At 39.5% G+C, this 18,224-nt stretch overlaps 1 protein-coding gene across 1 annotated transcript; it reads right to left on the bottom strand.

Moving 5' to 3' along the window:
* Positions 1-3,847: 3,847 nt before the first annotated feature.
* On the bottom strand, positions 3,848-16,304 carry IFI44 (interferon induced protein 44). The gene is made up of 9 exons (XM_070405456.1): positions 16,225-16,304; positions 15,553-15,992; positions 13,939-13,975; positions 11,910-12,105; positions 11,609-11,755; positions 8,899-9,070; positions 7,389-7,489; positions 5,237-5,411; positions 3,848-4,132 (listed from the first exon to the last, which is right to left on the bottom strand). The coding sequence occupies exons 2-9, from the start codon at positions 15,980-15,982 to the stop codon at positions 4,113-4,115; spliced, it is 1,278 nt and encodes a 425-aa protein (XP_070261557.1). The 5' UTR covers positions 15,983-15,992; positions 16,225-16,304; the 3' UTR covers positions 3,848-4,112.
* Positions 16,305-18,224: the final 1,920 nt, after the last annotated feature.

Below are 18,224 nucleotides of genomic sequence, written 5' to 3'. Positions count from 1 at the left end.
ACAGCCACCTCAAGTGGAAACTTTCAAGAGGTATTCAGACTTGTCTCCACAGGGAGAGTACTCTTCCCTCTTGCTGGTGTACATGCCAGTGAATCTATGATCATAAGTCTCTCTCTGAGACTGGGAAAACTTGTCAGTTCCACCACCAAGGAAATAGCTGCCGATTATTTAATCAAACTAGTTTTACACCATAAAATAGCTTTTATTATTTACTTAAGAGGTGTATGTACAATAGCAAAAACTACCTGTTGCACTTGGATAAATTCCTCTGGGAAAGTAGAAACTTAACTACATAAAATTAGACAATAAGCCAATTGGTTGCAACAATCTTTACCTGATGACTCCTGGTCTTTGAATCTATTTAGCTGGTTACCTTTAGGTTTGGGCTTTTGGTTTAGGGGTTTAGGACCATTTTACAAATGGGATTTATTATTCTGTTCCTCATTGTGTGTGTGTGTGTATATAATCATTATATAGCATATATATATATACACATTATTGATTTCAGAAAGGGAGAGAGAGAGAGAGAAAGATAGAAACATCAATGATGAGAGAGTCATTGATCGGTTGCCTCCTGCACGCCTCACATCAGGGATCGAGTCCGAATGTGCCCCAACCGGGAATCAAACCATGACCTCCTGGTTCATAGGTCGATGATCAACCATTGAGCAATGCTGACTGGGCTGTGTGTAATCATTTTTAAACTCTGTGCCTGTTTGCTAATCCAATCTCTGTAGAAACAATACACTGAATAGGATGATGTTAGCCCAACACTTCAAGATGATCTCTGATACTTGCAAGATATAAACACTGAGTGGGAAATGCCTAAGAGTTTCCTTTTCTACCTTCCTTCTTATTCAAATGTGGCCTTAAATGGTTTCCAATCACTATGTACTTTTCTTCTGACATGGGACATGACAACCAGGAAAGGTCCTTCCTAGCACCAATGAACAAAACCACTAAATACAGACAAACCTGACTCTTGATCCCAATGCTTTCTAAGAAAGATCTTGATCAGAAGGGAGGAAATGTGAAAATGGAACCCTCATGAAAAATGGATTCAGGAAGCCATGAAGGGAGAGCTCTCACACACTCACCCTTCACCATTTATGTAACCAGCACCTGCAGCTTATACAAGCATGAGGAAGAAGGGAGATTCCCTCCCTGTTTGCCTCCTTAGTAACCAGCTGCCTAGCCTCCTTCCTGAGCAACAGCAGGCAGCTGACTACCAGCCAGCAATAAGACACCATCACAACCTCTCCCTAATTTTCTCCTTAAATTCAATAAAAGCTGACCTCTTTTTTGTCTCCTCAGACTTGCCTATGGTTTGCCACATGTATATCCTCTGATATCTTAAACTCAATTTCTGCTTGAATAATCTTTGCTGTTTAATCTTTTGCTGTTGAGAGAGAGAGAGAGAGAAAAGAGAGAGTAGCTTTTGAATCCCTAGATTCAACCATCTCTGAGGCACATTCAGTTCAACCCCAGCCTTTTCTATGTTTTGGTTCCTTAATCCAATACTATATTCCTCTTTTTTAATTTTTTTATTCATGTAGTTCAGGTTGAGTTTTGTCACATAACTAAAATAGTTGTAATTTCAGAGCAATCAAATAATAGTTTCTTTCAGCTGTGGTATTATGGAATTCATTGATATTAATAGCCACATCCTGCAAGAGAGGCTTGGATATTAAACAAAACATGGCTTTGGGTTAAAGAATAAAGCATTAATTGAGGACCCAATGAGATACTTTAGGAATAAAATAAGAAGGCAAAAAACAGGATGACATGGGTAAAGATCCAAAGATGCTGAAAAGTCATCCTATCTAATAAAAGAAAAACATGCAAATTGACAAGCCAAGCCCACCAGCCAATCAGGAGTGAGTATGCAAACTAACCCACCAAAGATATTGGATTAATTTGCATATGCAGTTGCCCAGTGGCCTAGGTCCCGGGAACATCCTAGGGACCCAGGCAGCTCAGAGCCTGCAGGCCCCAGCATAGGCCCTAAGCAGCCTTGGTCCAAGAACACCCCTGACCACTCCTGGCCTATGGGCCTTGGCGCCATGGTTGGCGGGAGGGGGGGGGGGGGGCAACAGAGGCTTGAGCAGGGCCAAAGAGGAGTGGGAGGCCCTGCCCAAGCCACAGCAGAGACTTGATTGGAGCCAGGGGATCCTGCCCAAACCACGGCAGAGGCTTGATCAGAGCCAGGGGGCCCTGCCCAAGCCATGGCAGAGGCTTGATCGGAGCCAGGGGGTCCCTGCCCAAGGCACAAAGGAGGCTTGATCAAAGCGGGGGGGCCCTTCCCAAGCCCCAGCAGAGGCTTGATCGGAGCCAGGGGGTCCCTGCCCAAGGCACAAAGGAGGCTTGATCAAAGCGGGGGTCGGGGGGCCTGCCCAAGCCGTGGCAGATGCTTCATCGGAGCCGGGGGGTCCTGCCCAAGCCTTGGCAGAGGCTTGAGCAGAACTGGGGGGCCCTGCCCAAGCCACACTGGAGGCTTGAGCAGGCCCAGAGACAGGGAGTGTGTCAGCCTAGGCTTGCCAGCAGTCCTGCCTGTGCAGGTGAGCTGCAAGAGAAACACCTTTTCTGACAGCTCATTGGCAAAGTTCCCTGTACACCACTGGTAATGTTCTTAGTAACTTGGGTAATAAGAATCCAAAAAGGTGATCTAGGGTTTTTCCACCTCACTCCTGGAGGAAAAAAGAAAGGTCTGCTGCTGGAGGGCTAAGAAATGTCATATCCTGCCCTAGCCGGTTTGGCTCAGTGGATGGAGGCTCGGCCTGCCCACCGCAGGGTCCGGGTTGATTCTGATCAAGGGTATGTACCTAGGTTGCAGGCTCCTCCCTGGCCTGGGCCCAGGTCAGGGCTCATGCAGGAAGCAACCAATCAAAGTGCCCCTCTCATATTGATGTTTTTCTCTGTCTTTTCCTCTCTCTTTCACATTCTCTAAAAATCAATAGAAACATATCCTCAGGTGAGGATAAAAATGAAGAAAGGAATGTCATATCCTATGAAAGAAACATCTTGAAAATGCCTAAAGAAATTTCCATTTTTTCATGGTGAAGGGACTGGAGCCCGTGTTGATGAAAACACCTTGGTGGCTGCGGTGACTGGCAGTGGCTGCAGCAGCAGGGTGATGGGCCTGGCGCCTTCCCCTGATCAGCCAGGTCACCTCCCACAGAGGGAGGCCAGACTGCAGCTTAGGCCCGCTTCCAGTGGGCCTAAGCCATCAGTAGGACATCCCCTAGTGCACAAATTTTGTGCACTGGGCTCCTAGTTTATATATAAAAGGCTAATATGCTAAATGTCCCTCCCTCCATCTATCTGATTACTATATGCTCACTGACCACAACGGGGAAGACACTCAACGCAGGAGCTACTATGCTGCATTGACTTGGCAGTGGTGGTTCTTGAATAATGCACCCCAAAACCAGAGAGGAGGGAGCCTGATTCCTCATAAGGCTGCACGATTCTGCCTTTGGCCATGGGTTATGTTGTTGCTGGGGCACTGTCAGCCCTGAACCTGATTCACTGCACACTTGTATTTGCATTCCCCACCCTGTATGACAGCAATTTTGCAGAGTGCCCTCTCGCACTCCGGGACCCCTCAGGGGATATTGGAGACTCAGTTTCGGCCCAATCCCCATAGGCCAGGCCGAGGGACCCCACCTGCTGGAGGGACCTCACTCAGTCCATCTCGCCCAGTCCCACCCCACTGGCCACCTTCTAATTAATTTCCTTTCAATGTGCACAAATCCATCCACCGAGTCACTAGTATCAAAATAAACTTTTTCCAAAATTACACACATACACACACACACACACACACACACACACACACAGGTTTTATAAGAAGAAACTTTAATTTTTCACAGGTATAGAACATATACCCAAAAAGATTATGATTGTTTTTTACAACTTTAAATTCAGCTGTTCCAAGTTATTTATATGTATTATAAATTTTTTGTGCATCTTCATCCAAGCCATAAGTAAAATACACCCCTTCATCTTCATCTACTTGTCTTTTTCCTGGTTTCTCACTTTTCTACGTTTTCTCTTCTCTGATAAGTTTTAATATGTGAAGGGTTCACATATTTATTTTTTCTCTAGCACACTTAGTGCTTTCCTCTGATAGCTGAGAAAAGAGAGACAAAATATTCTTAATACATTATTTAGGAAATGCAACCAGAAGGAAGAGGAACATTGGCCTACTAGGGTCTAAACTAATCCTGACTTTGGAAGTGCATGCACCATGAGGAGAGAAGAAATGGAGAAACCAAGATGGCACAGAGTCAGGACAGCGAAGTTAATAGTTTGAGTGTTTCCCAGTAGCTTGTGAATGAGAGAACTAGAGAGGATATGACATTCTAATTTGATTTCCCAGAACTAAAATAATATTTGAGAATAAACTGAAACTCTATCTCAACTTTGATTGGAACAGTGCAGTGTGTATTGTGCACAGATTGGTAACAGAGAATACACATAATGCTCAAATCTGAGGCATGCATATGAAAGGCACTTCTCTCTACCTAGCACCAGCCACACTGCATTGAGAGGACTCAAAGGAGGGAGAGTTTCCAAAGTCAAGTCAAAGAGACAGAAGCATAAGGTCTCAAGGAAAAGCCAAATAAGCAAAGATCATGTCTGATGAGGAACACTGTTGATCCAATCCAGTTCTAGGTCCCAAGCAAAGAAGTACATTTTGATAAATGAGGGCAAGGATACAGCTTGGGATGTTCAGACAGTGGGCGTGATGAGCTGCATCATTTCAAAAATTTCATTTTAAAACAAGACCAGGGGAGGAAAAGTAGTGCAAATCCTCTAGATTAGTGGTTCTCAACCTTCTGGCCCTTTAAATACAGTTCCTCATGCTGTGACACAACCATAAAATTGTTTTCGTTGTTACTTCATAACTAATGTTGCTACTGTTATGAATCGTAATGTAAATATCTGATATGCAGGATGGTCTTAAGCGACCCCTGTGAAAGGGTCATTTGACCGCCAAAGAGATCGCGACCCACAGGTTGAGAACCGTTGCTCTAGGTTGTACCCTGGGTGGGGGTGGAAGGATCAAGAAATATGAGGGGGAAAACATATCCCACCAATGGGCTAAAGGGCAGGATTATTCACAGGGCAGCAACTCACAGAGACACAGAATTGTCAGGTACCCAATAGATCCAAGCAAGAAGTAGCCACAATGCAGACATCTTCAAGTTTCTCTACCACCAAATGCATTTACCTGTTTCCTCAAGAGGCAGATCCTCTAAGAAGTCATCTGTTGCCCACAGCATCTGTCTCAGTGCAGAGAGGTTCAGGACGTCCTTTATAGGGTCCAGATTCCACTCTGAGGTATAATTACTGACCACCAAGATGTCAGAAAGAGCAAATCCAAGTTTTTTGTGGACTTCCTCTTGCTGAAATATAGAAATTGAAACCCAGAAATCTCAAAACAGTGAAAAACACTACTTAATGTCAATATAAATTATGAAAGCAATAACAAAGGTAAGCACTTGGCAATTTTTTTCCTACTGTGAGAAACGGAGATAGAGATCTGGCCCATAAAGTACTTTTTCTAAAGAACTTCCCAAGTCAAGTTCTAACATCACTGCTAATTTTCACTTAGAATACATAGAACATAGAACAGATTCAATATGAATTAAAATCTAAAGATAACATGGTTCTATATAAACTACTTTGAAATTGAAGCATTTTTAATATACTTACATTAAAGTCCATGATTTCCCTGTTTTCTTTTAAAAGTTATTCTTAGGATAAGGTGATTCTATTAGTTTAATGCTGATATTTAATTTATTTTTTTAATTTTGTTTTTCAATTACAACTGACATTCGATAACTTTTATAATAGTTTCAAGTATACAGTGCTGATGTTTAATTGTTGCTTAGACTAGTTTATCTGTGCAACCAGATTGCCTGGGATTAATATAGAGTTCTGTCCCCTCTTAGCACTGTCAATAAGCATTGGCAAATGCTTTTCTCTGTGCACTTATGTTTTCTCATCTATCAAATATGACAGTGGTCGGCAAACTCATTAGTCAACAGAGCCAAATATCAACAGTACTTCTTCAAAATAGACTCGCCCAGGCAGAAAACCGACTTCTGCGCATGGGCCACGAAGTTTCAATCGCACTAAACGTGCGCGCCCACACTTGGTATTTTGTGGAAGAGCCACACTCAAGGGGCCAAAGAGCGGCATGTGGCTTGCGAGCCGCAGTTTGCCAACCACTGAAATATGTTAATGACAATGCCCAGCTCATCAGCTTATTTTAAGTATTGAATAAGAAAACCGGCCGAAACCAGTTTGGCTCAGTGGGTAGAGCGTCGGCCTGCGGACTGAAAGGTCCCAGGTTCGATTCCGGTCAAGGGCATGTACCTGGGTTGCGGGCACATCTCCAGTGGGAGATGTGCAGGAGGCAGCTGGTCGATGTTTCTCTCTCCCTTCCTCTCTGTAAAAAATCAATAAAATATATTTTAAAAAAAAACCGATCACTTAATCAGTGCTTAACAAATATTAGCTATCATTATATTGTCCCAACTGATGCTCCCACCTTCATGCTCCTTTTAACTCTATTCTTCACATAGGTGTCAGATTAAATTTTGTGAAGCTGACTTTGTTCACATCATTACTCTTTTAAAAAGTTGCTATGCTTCCCCATAATGCACCTAATTAAGTAAAATCACCTCATACAAATGTTTTCTTTCTCACTTTACCTTTCCCTACAGTGATCCAGCCCTCCATTAAACTGAACACTCTATGCCTCCTGAAATGCTTTTTCCTGCATTGATGAATTCACTTATGCTGTCCCCTTGGCCTGAATATTTCCCCCTAAAATACTCCTCCACCTTAAAAGCCATTTCCTAGTGCCACCCCAGTAACAAAAATTTCCCCCCTGACCTTTAGCTCAATATTTTCCTCATCTAAACTTTCACCGCATTTTATTTTTCATTATTTCATGATATTTATTATACACAATCATATCATGCCATATTCTTTTGTCAACTTTTTCTCCTCTAATTCCCCTATCCCCTCACCTCCACCTATAAAGCTGCAAGCATTTTAGCACAGGGAAATTATTTCAATTATCTGTGTATCTGATTAGAGACTATCACACTGGCTCAATCATTGCAGGTAATCAACAAATATTTGTTGAATTGAACCTAATTGAATTAAATTGTAATAAATATAAGTTATCTGTCAGCAGAAAGATAAATACTTAATATTTAAAACTTAAAAAATAAGTCTGAATTATCCAAGCAATTGTTTCAAATATTCTTAAACTTCACACGTATCTATTTTTACTTTTATACAAAGTAATATCATGTGATTATAGGGACATACCAGAAAATGTGTTTACAAATGACAGCATTCATTACCTTGAGCTTCACAGGCATACATTTGTATATGTCTATAAGGTCTCCTTTCGTAATCAGATCCATGCTATCCACACAAGTGAGTAAAACCACATGTACCACACCTATGCCAGATAGATAGATATTGTTTTTATTATTATAGGCAGCATCAGTATTATTTTCAGTTAATCAGCTATCAATTATGCAATAGACTAACTATGGAACAATTTCAGAAATTTGGGGAGGTTCCCCACCCCTCGACACACAAAAAAATCCCTCTGAACTACTTACTGGTACCTGGAATTTTCCTGACATAGTAAGTCCCTTCATTGCCTCCCATGGTAAGAAGTCAGGCTTCAAAGGAAACCACCTCTTCGAAGAGGTAACTAAAATTTATGCTACAGTATTGAGGATTGATTTTATATCTTACCCAACAGTTGTGTTTTTATGAAAACTATAGAAAGGCCAAAAGGCTCTAATAAACAAGATGGAGAAGAGGCCTCAAGGAAACAGAATATGTTGAAATATTGCAAATAAACTTCTCCTATATCACAATGGTAGCAGGCACATCTCTGCACACCACCCTTTCAAGGTTTTAAATTTCAGTGAGCAAGTAAGGCAATCACTCCCTGCTTCTAACTTCATCAAATCTGTGATAAACTGACTCTTTCCCAAACAAAATGAATAATAAGGCCAACAAAAACCACTGTGTCCCAGCCGGCGTGGCTCAGTGGTTGAGCATCCATCTATGAACCAGAAGATCATGGTTTGATTCCCAGTCAAGGCACATGCCCAGGTTGCAGGCTCCATCCCCAGTAGGGTGCATGCAGGAGGAACCAATCAATGATTCTCTCTCATTATTGATGTTTCTGTCTCTTGCTCTCTCTCTCCCTTCCTCTCTGAAACCAATAAAAATATATGAAAAGAAAAGAGAAGAAGAAGAGAAAAGAAAGAAAAGGAAAGGAAAGAAAAGGAAAGGAAAGGAAAGGAAAGGAAAGGAAAGGAAAGGAAAGGAAAGGAAAGGAAAGGAAAGGAAAGGAAAGGAAAGGAAAGGAAAGGAAAGAAAAGGCAGTGTGGGGCACTTTAATTCCCTAATCCTGCTTACCTTCTCCAAAGCCTTTATGCTACCTCTTTTTATCAAGCATCTTATTTTCCTCTCTTTTTCTTACTAAAATGTGTTTACCTCTTTCTAATCCTTTAAGGCCCAAGGAGAAGTCTAGGACTGTTGGTAAATAAATGCATGCTAGGATGCAGTGAGGACTGTACAAACTCTACATATATATTCATTTGTTTAATCCTTACATTAAAACCTCCATTGTTATACTAATTTTATAGATTAAGACACTGTGGCATAGAAAGTTTAAATCACTTGCACAAAGACATACAGCTAGTGGGTATTTGATTTGAATGAACCACACTGATGGGCCAGGGAATATTTAAATATTCATTTTCATAAGTTCTTCATCCTGTTCAAATCCATTCTACAATATAGTCTAATCAGTTAGCCTTAGAAGTACAGTGGAATAAGACTCACCACACTGTATCACCTCCCTTCGAGCTTTCTTGATCTTTGCTACCATCTCATAAGAGAGTTGCCCAATAGAGTTGGCATCAAACACAAATGCCACACAGTGGATTCTGTCCTCCAGCAATGGGAAGTCAATATAGTTACTATGACCTGGTGTGATTGGTTTCATGAAATTAAACTGTTTGGTAAAGATAAAGGAACATATTAATTCAAGAAATATTTATAAGCACATACTATGTATCAGGCACTGTGCAAGTGAATAAAACAGTGAACATAACAAACAAGTCTTTAATAGTATGAAGATAACAATCTGGTAGAGAAGACGTCATTATGCAAGTAGCTAGCAGTCCTTTCACATAGAAAAAGCTTCTGAGAAGGGACATGTCATAGAAAGGTAAAAAACAAAAACAAAAATAACACAGGTGAGTTCATCTGAATAAGGGAATAAGAATATGATAGAAAGTATCCTAGAGAGAAGAAGCAATGTGGGCAAAGGTGGAATTGGTATCATCAGGCAGAATGCAAGGGGGGAAGTGGTACAAAATGAGATGCATTTACTCTGAAACTAGAAATCCTCTGCTGGCGATCTGTCCCACAAATGTATGTACATGGCTATTAACTTCAGGACTATTTGTAGCAGCAAAATAATGTTACATCAATGACATATAGTGTTCTATCACTTCTCTAAAAAAGAGGGAACCACAAATCTGTATTTTCTAATATATTAAAAAATGGAAGTAAATCATAAATTTTTATATGGACACTTATAGGAATCAGGGAGAAATGCATTTGAAGTGACAGAGAAGGAAGATGGATTCTTTGAATATACCTTATTTTGTAAATTTGACTTTAGAACCATATAAATTATAAACATATATAAATATAAAACAAAATTAAATTTAAAAAGCAATCTCTAAATTGAATTAAATGAGTGAACTTTTGCATCCAACTGGGATCATATATACACAGAAAGAAACTATGTCTGATTGACTTTAAAACACAGTAATTTGTTGTGTACTCCTACTACATGATATGTGCTAAACACAATATAAAAAATCTGCTAAAAATTTAAAATTGTTTCCAATGTTTATTGGTTATTTTTATTCTATTGATATTAAATATAATTATGATTAGATCATTCATGGTAGTGTTAGATAATTATTTCTGAGATTACAGTGAATATTATGTGATATAAAGCAAATGAGTTGTGACATATTTTGTCATCTCTGGTATCCTTGAGACTAGAGATTTTCTGTTCAGATAAAGCAGATACTGATGCAAGATAAAAGAGATTAAGTAAAAACTATATAGTCCTGTATCTATATTTAGATTTGTCCACTAAAAAAAGCAAGAACCAACAATCCACTAAATAGCAGTGAACAGTTCTAATGACCCAAACCAAACCAATACATCTTAGAGAAATAACTGACTCAAAATCTGGACTGTAAATATACAAAATATGGTTTATATTTATAGCCATACAAGAATTCAAGAGATATAGGAGATTTTTATGTCAACAGAACTCAGAATCCAAATTGTAGCAACTCCTAGTGGTCAAAGATGTTACATTTGATATCTTTATGTAGATAAACTACAGTGCATTGAAACACATCAAATATGTTCAATTCATGAGTTCATATGATAATAAAATAATCACTGGTAAACATTGGCAGATGTAAAGAAACCAACTTATTATTTCAAAAGCTTATAAAAAAAAAATCAAGCAGATATCCTGACCATCCTATATTAACGGTATTAACTGTACCACTAAGTAATCAAATAGTGGATGAGGGGAAGTTGTCTTTCACACATGTGAAATGAAACAATGATAGAGATAGAATATCACTATTTTTATACCCTAATAAATAAAAGTATCTAGGTGTTGAATGTTCATGAAACCTATATTACAAAAGTGAGAAAGTTCAAAATTGGGTGGCTTTCATGGAAGAGCACAACACCATCTTATGAAGCCGACCTGAATCTGAATCTGTGTCTATATTTATCTATCAATTTTCAGGATACTTAAAAAATAAAACTACATCAAGTGATGAAAACAGCAAATTTTAGACTATGGGAAAGTATATTTCTATAGAATAACCAAATAGATTTCTTAAAAATCATATTGCAAGTAAAAATGCCAAAAGAGATAGAGGCAAAACTTACAATTAAAAGAGGCTGAATAAGTTTTTTGAATCATTATTTAAAACTGTTCTAAAAGATGCATAATATGGTGCTTATAAGACAATTAGAAATTTGTCCAGTTTGGGTGATATTTGATAATTATTTAAGGAAAAATTAAAGAATAATCCAGATGTGATAAGGATATTACAGTTATGTTTAATAATGTGTGTGGACTTTAGTAATAAAAATCTGTGATTTGTATGTTGTGAAAAAAAAGATATACATATCATATATATATTTGTGTGTGTGTGTGTATATATATATTCATTTAGCTCTATGCTAAAGAATAAAAGAATATAAAATAAAATGAATATAATATAAATTAATATAAAAATTAATATAAAACATACTGTGTTTCTGGATAAGAACACTGGATATGTGAAGATGTGGAACAACTTTGAGTATGAAATTTTAATGCAATTTCAGAAAATAAATGCTGATGCACTAACTAGACTAGAGTCTTATGTCCTAATAGTGGATAAAAAGAAACATTTTAAATATCAATTATAACTCTTCAATAATTGTCACATTATACCTGGTATTTGTCAGGAACATGGCCTTTTAAGATGTAGGGTATGTCATCCATGCACAGGCCTTTTTCCTCACTCAGTCCCATTGAGTCACACAGAATAAATGGCAAGGAATTGCCATCCTTCCCATCCTTAATGGAATATGTCCTGTACTGCAAAGGAGAAAGAAAGGAACTTTAGGAGTTCATTTTATTTATATATAGTTGAAGTGTATGTACATGTAATGAAGTTGATCAGGAAAAAAAAAACTTTTCAAATCTAACTTGAACAAAGTAGCAAAGGCTGAGTGACCTAGAATGGACTCACCTGCTCAGATATCCCAGTTCTGTCAGAGCCGACCAAAGCCTGGTGGGTTACATGGCCTCGGAAAACAGACTTTACTGAGTTGAAAAAGCTAGACTTCCCTGCTCCAATCGGGCCCAGGAGCAGAATTCGTATTTGGTTAACCAGGTCCCTAGATGGTTTGTAAGTTCTTATGGAAGACAGTAAGCTCCCCCTGAGCCTGTTTAGACAAGACCATTTTAACAGTTGACTGAGATTAAATCACAAGACCTTAGCATCAATTTTCCTTGAATTTCTTTTCTTTCCTTACACATTATTATTCATTTTTGATGATCAATTTGCTTTCTTATATAAGAAGACATAAAATTATCCTACCTTAAATCCTATTGTAAAAGAAAAAAAAGCAAAAATTACACTTTTAACTAAGGCCATTCGGACATAAAATCTTTCAGATTTAAGCAAGCAGACCATGTAAACTTAGAATTAATTCAATATCAACTACGTTAAACATGAAAATAAATGATCTCTCTATATAAAAACATAATATGCAAATCGACTGGACAGCGGAACAACCAGTCGGCTATGACGCACACTGACCACCAGGGGGCAGACGCTCACTGTCCCCTACAGTGAGCACAAGGGGACAATGAGGCCCAGAGAGAGAAAAGGACCCCTGGGGATGCACCTGCTAGGCCTGAAACACCCCCCCCGCCCCCCCCCCGCCCCCCCCCCCCCAGCTACCTTGGTTCATTTTCTTTCCAAGAAAACCCTGCCCATCCTCCTCTGGGGCCAGCCTTAGTGGGAGGTGGGACTCTGCCAGCTGCGGCTTTCAAGTCCTCGACCCCCTTCTCTGCATCCCACTGTGCAATGCTGGAACTACCCCCAGCCCACAGGCCCTGGTTGCCTGATAGGGGCCTGCCTGCCAACCTCTCTGTCTCTCCCCCCCAGGCTGGCAGGCTCCAATTGCCCTATGGGAAACTGAAACCAGGAGTGGGTGGCAGCAGATGTGGGCAGCCTTGGGGCCCCGATCACCCCACCAGTTGCCCCACACACAGAGGGTGACTGGTGGCAGCAGGAGGTGGGGCCAGCAAGCGGGCGGGAACGGCCAACATCTCAGGCCCTTTGCCCGGCCAGCAGGTTCTTATCGCCGGATAGGGAACCAGGAACTGGGCACGGTAGCAGCAGACATGGGAGACGCCTGGGCCCCAATCACACCACTGGTCACCCCACACACAAAGGGCAACCAGCAGTGGTGCCAGGGGGTGGGGCCAGCTGCTGGCTGCCGGCAGCCAGGGAAGATTGGCCCTGATCTCAGGCCAGGCCTAGGGACCCTATCCATGCATGAAGTTCGTGCGCTGGGCCTCCAGTGTGTGTGTGTGTGTGTGTGTGTGTGTGTGTGTGTGTGTGTGTGTGAAGGCTAATATGCAAGTGTTCCCTTGGGAGTTAGACAGGAGACCAGGAGTTTGATCACTCGCTATGATGTATACTGACCACCAGGGGGCAGCGTGAAAAGAATGGAGGCCCCGGTAGGCAGCCGGCAGCTGGGGAAGGGAGGCCCCAACCAGCAGCTAGAAGGCCCCAATTGGCCCTAATCACCAGCCAGGCCTAGGGAACACTGGGCCTCTAGTGAATAATAAAACTCAAAACCACAACATAATTTGTGACTTTTGAAGTTTATGGAAGGAAACCATTCCTACCATGTTCTTGAAATTCATAATAGGTTATTTCCCCATCTACCAACCACCCCTTCCATAGCAAGTATCTAAAAGAGTTGAAAATGCAACTGCAAGAATTCTTAGCATAAAAATGTATACATACAGCCAAATAATTATTTTCCTTCAAGTATATCAAAAATTAGAAATGTCTTCCCTCTGGTGGTGTTCTTTTGGTTTTAACACTAGTATTATCAAATAGCTTTATAATTATATAGTTTATTCTTGTGGATAGCGATCCACAAGTTATCTGTCATAATTTGTGTTACCAATTTTATTAACAGAACCTATAAGTTTAAGATAATGAACAGAATAATAGAACTTTAAAAACACTGACTTACTCAGCAACCCCTTTCATCTTCCTTGTGTCCAATAAATCTGAGGAAATAATTAAAGAATAATGAAGGTTACAAGTTGTTGAATGGTTGGCGGACTGAATGAAAAAAATACCAAAATAGCCTTTTTGTGAGAACAGTGCACTATAGTGCAAAGCACTTGAAGAAAATTATGGCAAATATCCTGAACATCACCTCATTTGAAGAGGCGAAAGGCAAGGTGAGCACTGCAAGACTATCATGTCTGCAGATTGTTTCTTACCCAATTACTCAGCAATAGTGTGTGGCCCATTCCCACATGGAAGGTGAGGGCGGGGATTCTTTCTGAATCAGAGAAGCAAGGCCTAGAAGCATGCACAGGCAAGGAGAGACTGGGAATGCTCTAATTTCTCCTCCATAGCCCTATGTCTAAAAGGGATAATGTTCAGACACACACATGGAAAAAAAAAAAAAAAAAAAAACACAGGCACAAGATTTTTTCCAAAAGTTACTGTCAATAACGGAGCTTCTGGGATTTATAATTTCATTCCTGACTTCAGAAGAGCATGTGGGACTCATGCCTATTCAAGCAGAGCACAGTGAGAGGTTCAGGGGTGGGCTGAGGACTTCATTTGTACCAATGAGACTCAGGCCCAGAATTCTTTTGGTGCTTAAGAGGGAGACTCTTTTATGGTGGATTTAAAATTGAAATAATTAGGTGTAATGATGTAATTCTCTAAAAAATAAGCATACTGTGTGGGACATTTATAAATATAGCTATATGTATGGTTACAAAGAAAACCTCTTTAAATTACAAGAAGTAGAAATAGTAAAGATTGCATTCAATAACTATAACATAGTAAAACTAGAAAAGAACGGGTTAAACAAACAAAAAAGCAAACTCTTGGAAATTTAAAAAGCATTCTCTCAAATAATTTTAACCTCCAAAAGGAAACAATACACATAGACTTGTTAGTGATGAAAGTTAAGGGGAGAGAGAGAAATACCATCTTTTGACCATCAAATTGGCAAATTTCCTGAAGTTTGGCAAAGGATGTAGGAAAATAGGCATTTCTTAACACTCTTGGAGGTAATATACACAACTGAAGCTTTTGAAAAGTCTATCAAAATTTAAATGTAAATAACTCTTAAACAACAATTCCAGTTCCAGAAAGTTACCCTAAAGTATTTTTTGTCCACAGCTTTATGCATAAAGATATCACAGGAGCATTGTTTACAGCAGCAAAGGTTGGAAACAATTTAAATCTTCTTAACTAGAAAAAAGGCAAATGAATTTTGGTCTTTGGATATAATGGGAACCTGCATCAGAAAAGATCGAGTACCAATCAATAGAAGCTCAGGCTCTGGTTTTGTTTTTTTTTCCAAAAGAATCTCACAATCTTTATATTTGCTTCTCTCGCTCTCTCTCTCCTCCTTTCACATTTCCTCCTCCTCCCCACAAACATATTTCAAAAAACTCTGCATATGCTACTTTAGACTATGATTGTGTCTTAGCCATCAATTAGTGGCCAGGTTTCAGTCTGAGTTGCCTAGAAATAAGGACAAGTGAAAGGTCATTTTTCCTTAAAGAAATAGGTTAGCATGCAGAACAGAACTCTAAGATTATGTAGTCAAACTTACCTTCACATCGAAAAACTTCACATTCCTCAAAAGATATTGTCTGATGTTGAGATAGTTTTAATTTTTTAATTATATCTAAGCTCATAGTCACTTTTTTTCCTCGTAGATCAATCCGGAATTTATTATTATAGTGATAAAAATAATCATTCAAATTCCTTGGTCCTATTTCACATCCTAAAATTTTAGTCTCTTCAAAGGCAAAAAGGAAGCAGGAAACTCCGGTATTATTTTTGTCATTCTGGGGTATATATGAACCAAAAACATGATCAGAACTGTAAATCACTATTAGAGTGGGTCCTTGATTACAGCATCTCCAATGCCAACTGTTATCAGCAAATCCATGGACACTAGCCTTATAAAGAAGGCTAAGCTTCCCTTTCACAAGGTTTTGCAGTTTCTTTTCTTGTATCCACGTCAAACGAGTAGCCATATTTCTCAACCTAGTGGAAAATCAAACATATTTTCCATAAGTATTGAAAAACAGATAATATGTACTGTCACAAACCTTGCATTTATGCCTCTTATTTACTCTACATTTCACATGGAATGTGTAAACGAGGGTGGACAGATAGCAAGAAAAAAAACATTCTAAATTATTATTTTTAGAAAGATTTTTTAAAAGGCTATAGTTTACAAGTGGCTAGGAAAAGTGGAAAGCAGCAGGGCTTTTACCTGTTTGTAGAATCCGTACAGGGCCTGAGGCTGAGAGCAGTTGCTCTGTCTGGGCAGGGAGGCAGGCATAAAACAATAGCAGAGTCATCAGAGATCAGAGAAAAGGAAACTGAAAGTCAATGGGGCCCAGCCCCGTTGGCAGTGTGCCAACTTCCCTCTGGGCGGTAGCACAAACTAATCCAGCTCATTTTAGATAAGACTTTCATATAAAAACATAACTGGGAGAATCAAAGAGTCAATGTCAAATAAAAAAAATTACTACCGCCGTAACCGGTTTGGCTCAGTGGATAGAGCATTGGCCTGTGGACTGAAAGGTCCCAGGTTCGATTCTGATCAAGGGCATGTACCTTGGTTGTGGGCACATCCCCAGTGGGGGGTGTGCAGGAGACAGCTGATCGATGTTTCTCTCCCATCGATGTTTCTAATTCTCTATTCCTCTCCCTTCCTCTCTGTAAAAAATCAATAAAATATATATTTTTAAAATCACTACCTTTTTAAGTGACTTTATAAAAACTTTTAAGAAAATTCAATTTTTAATGTGGACATACAAAGAAATGTCTATTCTAACTTCAGAACACATCTCAAATTCATCCACATCTCTCAATCTATGCTATTCATTTATTCTAAACCAACCTATTCCCTTATGTAAATTGTTGTTGTTATAATAGCTTCCTAATTGGTTCCATTGCTTTTCTGCTTGCCCCCTTCCCATCTATTCTTCTTAAAACAGCCAGAATCAACTGTGTCTGTAAAACATAAACTAAATCATGTCAATCTCTAACTGAAGCTCCTTCCCTAACTTCACAATGTTGGGGTAAAAAACTTATGTTCTGTGGCTAAATACATCCTGTGGATTTGTTTTGTAGGGCCATCATAATTCCTTTTCTTCTTTTCTTAAATTTTAAATTTGAAAGCTTTTACATCACTGAGCATCTACTCTCTAGTTGCCCATTGTCTTCACAAATCCCCTATTCCTGCTTCTGACAAATTTAAATTCCCCACCTAGCCCAGAAAAATATATGTTTTGAGTTTATTGAAAAGCAACATCAATTTAAAATATTTTAAGCAGCTTTTGGGTATTATTTACTTAGGTAAAAATAAAAGCACTAGAAGTTATAATATGCTTATTATTTGCCAAACACTAAATGTATCTTAATATTATTATTATCACCAGTTTTCAGATAAACAAACAGAATTTTGGAGTTAAATTATTTTCCAAAGATCATCTGCTATTGAACTGCAGAGCCAAGACTGAACTATAATCTAAGTGAAAACAGAGGAGTGATGGATTTTTATGTATGTACACTTGTTAAAACTGATAAAATTACACACTTTCAACATGTGCAATTCAATATTTCAATGATCTCAATTATACCTTACTATAGTTGTTTTTTAAAATATTCCAAACTTTCCAAATGATATGTTTTTTTCTGTATTGTAAGGAAGTTTATAATAACACTAGTAGCCCGGTACACGAAATTCGTGCACTGGGGTATGGGGGGGGGGAAAGGGGCCCCTCAGTCTGGCCTTCACCCTCTCCAATCTGAGACCCCTCAGGGAATGTCCAACTGCCTGTTTGTGCCCACACTTCTAACAGATAACAGCTCCATTGTTTTTTCTTTCTTATGCTTAAAACCATTGAAATTAGTAGGTATTCAAAGTGTGTATACATTTTGGGGGGACACCCTGTATATCTCTAGTCAGCGGTGAAATAAACCAACAGCAGATTTGGAACCCCAGACAGGGAACCTCGCTCATTCCCCACGTGTCTCCCCACTTCACTTTCCACCTTCGTGGGCAGCAGGAGAATCAACGTTTTCTCTCATTATTTCGGAAAAGCACGTCCTGTCACCCGCTGCCCGGCAGGAGTGCGCTAGGCCCCAAGCAAGTGAGGCTCAGTCAGGGCAGCCTTCGCTCATGGGTGCTGGCACCCAAAGTGCACATTCCTCCTCTACAGTCGCCCTGACTATCCCACTGTTTCACTGAGAGGATGGAATTCC

This window comes from Myotis yumanensis, unplaced genomic scaffold (assembly GCF_028538775.1).
Source record: "Myotis yumanensis isolate MYYU_CA2020_CCGP unplaced genomic scaffold, mMyoYum1.0.hap1 SCAF_2, whole genome shotgun sequence".
NCBI classification, from domain to species: Eukaryota; Metazoa; Chordata; class Mammalia; order Chiroptera; family Vespertilionidae; genus Myotis; species Myotis yumanensis.
This window is presented reverse-complemented; position numbering and strand designations above follow the sequence as displayed.